The sequence below is a fragment of the Cydia pomonella genome, chromosome 14, assembly GCF_033807575.1.
Source record: "Cydia pomonella isolate Wapato2018A chromosome 14, ilCydPomo1, whole genome shotgun sequence".
Lineage (NCBI taxonomy): Eukaryota > Metazoa > Arthropoda > Insecta > Lepidoptera > Tortricidae > Cydia > Cydia pomonella.
In genome coordinates this window covers 10,579,912-10,585,382 of record NC_084716.1, presented here as the reverse complement: position 1 = coordinate 10,585,382, position 5,471 = coordinate 10,579,912, and the positions used below count along the sequence as shown (strand labels likewise).

The 5,471-nt window shown below is 37.5% G+C and overlaps 1 protein-coding gene across 1 annotated transcript; it reads right to left on the bottom strand.

Moving 5' to 3' along the window:
* Positions 1–335: 335 nt before the first annotated feature.
* Positions 336–4,176, bottom strand: LOC133524916 (uncharacterized). The gene is made up of 2 exons (XM_061861073.1): positions 3,175–4,176; positions 336–1,758 (listed from the first exon to the last, which is right to left on the bottom strand). Exons 1-2 carry the CDS (start codon positions 3,979–3,981, stop codon positions 1,300–1,302), a joined length of 1,266 nt encoding a protein of 421 aa, XP_061717057.1. The 5' UTR covers positions 3,982–4,176; the 3' UTR covers positions 336–1,299.
* Positions 4,177–5,471: the final 1,295 nt, after the last annotated feature.

The window sequence follows — 5,471 nt, the reverse complement described above, 5'->3', positions numbered from 1 at the left end:
ATATGGTCAGGTAAGTAAAAAAGAACAGATTCGGAACACGTAATAAAATTTTAAGATAACACTATCAGATAAACACCGTTTTACGTGGGTAATGGTTTCAAAGCGGCATTCACGTCGAATGCAAATTAACACGGTGCTCCGGTGTGCGAGCGGGACATAGCTACATACGCGCACAGCGCTGTCACGCTCATACGTTGGAGCGACGTACGAATTCGCATCGGTCTGATAACCGCGTAAATGTGTATGATTATCTTGTCACGAATTTATTATATTTGAGCGAAGGTACTTTGTACCTATATTATTATTGAGGTTAGGTAGGTATATAAACCAGGAACTCATAATACAAGTTATCTTAGGCATCAACAATTAGGTATTAAGTACATATTCGTATTTTATTATGACATTTTTAGTGTGTTGAAGTATAACTCGTGTCATCCACGATGACGCGCAGATTTGTCAAATCTAACCTTTAATAACATGACAGTAAGAGTAAAGGCACGCGTCGTCGTGAATGACACGATCTATATATGCCTGTTAACCTGTAGCTGCCCAGGTACCTATAAAAAGGTTTCCCGTTCCAATCAATTTTGAACCTTTATTTTGACAAATCAGTTACCGCTTCCGGCGAATTCCTTTAATTCATGATGCAAATTTAAGTTTGAATCTATAAAGCATTTATTTTTGTTATTCCTACTGTGTTTGTTTCGTGTAACTCACTAGAACACGAAGCAGAAAACAACCTTAAATATAAAGACAACAATTCCAAAATGTTATATTTTTCAATAATACGGTCGTCTGAAAATATCGATACGAAAAAAGTGGCAAAAATATGTATACACGACTTTGTTGCCTATATATTAAGCGGCCAAGCTAAAATGGGATTGGGCTGGTCACGTCTGCGGAATGCCGAATGAGTTGTGGGCAAAGTCACTACAGAGTGGGAGCCCGAAAACTCGAATCGGGGATCTGGCAGACCTCACCGGCGATGGCGGGATGAACTGGACTCCTTCTTGAAGGAGTGGCCAGACATAGCACTGGACAGAGATCAGTGGAGAGATTGGGAGGAGGCCTTTGCCCAGCAGTGGGACACGACAGACTCCAAATAATAATAATAATAATATTAAGGTAGTGTATACATATTTTGGCACTTTTTTCGTATCGATATTTTCAGACGTGACTGTACGTGCTTAATAAATATCATAAACAATGATGACTCAAAAATATTCTCACGTTATTTTTTTAAGAGAAATAATAATTTTTTTTTTTTCAAAGATAAATAATTAAGTCTTTTTCAAAAACTTAAATAAGTCCAAACTCAAGAGCAGTATCAATAATACCCATGATTCTTTCTCTTATTTTAACAATAGTCGATACATCCAATAATGAGACGTCCATCAGTGCTATTGTATCTTCCACCAGCTTCTCCCTATCGGCAGTCATTTCTTTCATATCTACTACATCTTTAGATTCCCTTACTAACATAGAAGAGAGCATCACGCCTAGAATAACCATACATTTTCCATATCTTCTAAGGTCTGCGTCGAGTTGGTCTTTGGAAAATATGCGGTTGGCTTTAAGACCATGTAGTTTAAGTGAGTAGTCGAGGTTTTCGTGGTAATAGTCGATCCATTCTTGGTAGTGCTTCAGTCTAGTGGCATGGTCTGTGCAGTTGAATATAAGATATAGGAGGTCGGATGCTGGGCTGCTTTCATTAGACAGCTGGTAGTCGATCATCACGTCTTCAACAGGCTTGCCGTCCTAGAATGATAGATTCTTTAAGTTCTATGGCATCAGTTATATGGGTTGAGTAGGGTCAAGTGTTATGGCCAGATAACACTTGACCCTACTCATAGTGTTGTGTTCCTGCCGGTGAGTAAGGTTGCCAGAGCTCAACGAGGGGGGTGGGGTTAGGGTGTTGCAGGTGTACATAGGCTACGGAGACTGCTTACCATCAGGCAGGCCGTATGCTTGTTTGCCACCGACGTAGTATAAAATCATAATCAACTTCTTCAACTACTCTCCTAACTTCTTTAATATGTCTCCTAAATTGTCTCTAACTCTGCGAGAAACTGAGAAAACTGCGAAATATTACAAGGAGAGTTTATATAAAGTAACTGATGTACCTAAAGAATATATATCTATTTTATCACAGATGGAAAAGTAATGTTAGTAGGAACTCGAGTCTTTTGAGTCTAAAATATGAACTCGACTCGTGTTTACGCGACCCAACGCTTAAAAACTTCCGAGTCTTTTAAGTCCCGAGTTAAGTCCTTTATTGAGGTTTTTAAGCGCAACTTACTCAGCCTTCGGATAAAAACTTCGTAAAAAAAAGGTTTTATCTAAATGAACACGAAGGAAATAGGCGTTATTATTGTCAACCATACCCTTAAATTTCATGTGAAGACAATGCCTTTTCACAAATTTTATACATAATAGAGTTAATTATCTCTCAAGTCTTTACAGAAGACTCATGTCTCGATTAGAGCCCAAGTTTCGATTCAATGGCTAGAGTCTGATAAACCAAGTCGCGTCTTAAAATAGATGACTCAAAAGTATGAGTATTGTTGGTTAATACTGCGAAAAAGTGCTTGTATTGAACACATAATATTAAAAAAAAACACGGATAAAAACTAAATTAGCAATAAATAAACCTACCTACTTAAAATTAAATAAATATGAAAATAACGACCCGCCCCGGCTTTGCACGGATTACAGACGCAACACCGTAACAAATTATACATCTAAACCTTTCCCAATAATCACTCTATTCATAGATGAAAACCGGTTCAGTACTTTTTGAGTTTATCGCGAACATACAGACATACAAACAGACAGGCGCGGCGGGGAAATTTTATAATATGTAGTGTTAAACTATATTAAAGCTAGCAGACAAGTAAAAATATAAAAAGAAAATCGATCACAGATTATTCTTGAAGACTCAAGGACTCTAACGCGCTGGCCACGACATTGCGCGACTGGTTACGGCTAAGACCAAAACCATAGGTTGGAGCGAGACACAGCGATCGGACCTTTCATTCCCAACTATAGTTGTTGGCTTAGCCTAAGCCAGTCGCCCAATGTCATGGCCAGGCCGCAATTTTATACTAAAATCGTTCAAGCCACTCTAATCATAGTTCTTCCTATCAATAATGTACACAAGAATAAGTAACTTACCTCAAGCCGGAACAAGATATTGTTATTCCAACAGTCACCTTGCAGGATCACAGAAAATTTTGAACCCTTTTCGTAACTTTGAAGTTTCTTAGCAATTGCAGCAATCTGTGTCAACGACCCTCTTAATACGTTCTTGTACTTGTCACTCACATCATGCATCATTTTGAGAAGATCATTCTCACCCGATTCAAAAAACTGCTGTGATTCAGGTTCAGCAGACATAATGGTCCACATATTTTTTAGTTTATTTGAGTAATTTTCATATATTTCCGGTTCAGAATTTTTGAACGCATAAGAAAGTGAATGGTATTTGGCCAAATCCTTAACAATTAAACGAACACTTTCATTGGTTAAGGGTTTCAGTCTATCCAGCATCTCAAAACCTGCCTCTTTTAAATCTTCAAGCAGAATAAATTCGTACGGTTCTTCAGTCACAACTCCGTAGCAAGTGGGAAATCTTACTTTTTCATCGTCAGTGGCACCGGCTGAGTTTTGAATATCATTCAGCTTAGGCAAAACTAGATTGTACATTACAGTTTCGTTATTGAATAGAACCATTGTATTCATCATTAGTCTTATTTGTTCGGCTACAGGTGCAACTTTTCCGATCATCTTAAATGTTGTTCCATCTTCCGCTTCATATATAAATCTCTTCACGTGTGCAACGTAATTATCACCTTTTTGACCAACTGGTTCTACAATAATTTTTCCATTTGTGAATCCTTGTTTCTGAAGAGCACTTTCAACTAACTTTATTTGAGGGTCAGCAAGGACTTCAAAATCGCCTTCAAATGTGAATTGCGCCATTTTCCTCTACTTTTTAGGCACGTCTAAAATTGAAATTACTTCACAACGCTTTTTATGCTTAATATAATCAACGATAATTTAGTTTTGTAGGTCATTAAGATAAAATAGGTAACGATAATGCTGGGGTTATCTCTTTCACAAATAAGTGTAATTTACCAAGTCTACATAAATATAATTAGGCTTGTCACACTACCTAGTACCAGTAGTACCTAAGTAATAAATTTCATACGTATAATTATCGCTATTAAAACAAAACAACATGCATGTATATGAAATTAGAAAACGTTTGTATCACGGGTTTTTCTGTAACTATGTATAACTAGCGAGAGAAGAGTAAATTGACATAGTTGAACAATTTTTAATATACCTTATGCTATTATACTGTATAAATCTAATGTAATCTACAAACCGAAATAAATGCCATATACGAAGAAGAAACTTGAAAAACACAAATAGAGAGTTCACCGGTGACCGCAGAGCTGGCAGCTTTCTCGCTCAAAGAATTAGTTATGTGATACAGCGAGGAAATGCTGCTAGCATCTACGGCACCATGCCGCAGGGGGATAGTTTTTAGTGTTTTTAGGGTTTATGCTCAACGAGGGGGGGCGGGTTAGGTTAGGGTTAGGGTCGGCAACGCGCATGTAACACCTCTGGAGTTGCAGGCGTACATAGGCTACGGAGACTGCTTACCATCAGGCGGGCCGTATGCTTGTTTGCCACCGACGTAGTATATTAAAAAAAAAAGACTAGTATTATTTATTTTTACGTCTAGGTAAATCGTGTAATAAATTGTTAATATTTTTATACGTAAAAAAACAAATTGAAATGATTTAAAGAGTTTCCTTAATCTGTTTTTAATAGACTAATCTAACCTAATCATAACTACTTAGTCGTTTTGACATACGTACAGTACTTAGAGCCAAGGCTCGGAAACCGGTTAAATTTCTAAACCGTTATCATGTACTTGGCGCAAAACCTTTTAATTTCGGTTTCGCTCGAAAAACCGTTATTTTTAAACCGGTTTTTATGAGAACAGTTATTATCAAATTAACCGGTTTAGAGCAATAAAAACTGGTTTCTTCCAAATCGGTTTCTATGTTAACGTGGCACACCAACAGGCTGGTCAGCCGTTTTGTGTGCCACGTCGCCGTCGCTAGTCCATTAAATTACCGTCTTTTCTAAGGTTACAATAAAGTGCTTAAAACGTTCGCGTTCTTATAAAAGTTCGGAAACCAAAATAAACCAAAATTTTAATACCCTTGGCCCAGAATGAAAGTGGCTGAGAGGCAAAGAAGTTGGCAAGGTAATGTTTTAGGTCGCCAGAATTTTTTTTTGACGAAGATGCTGTTTCAAATCTTGAAAAAGTTAATAGTCGGAAGGTGCTAGATCAGGGCTATAAGGTGGGTGAGGTATTGTTGTCCAACCGAGCTCCTCTAGAAATTTACAGGTTATTTTCGCTGTATGTGGTCGTGCATTATCATGTAGTGATA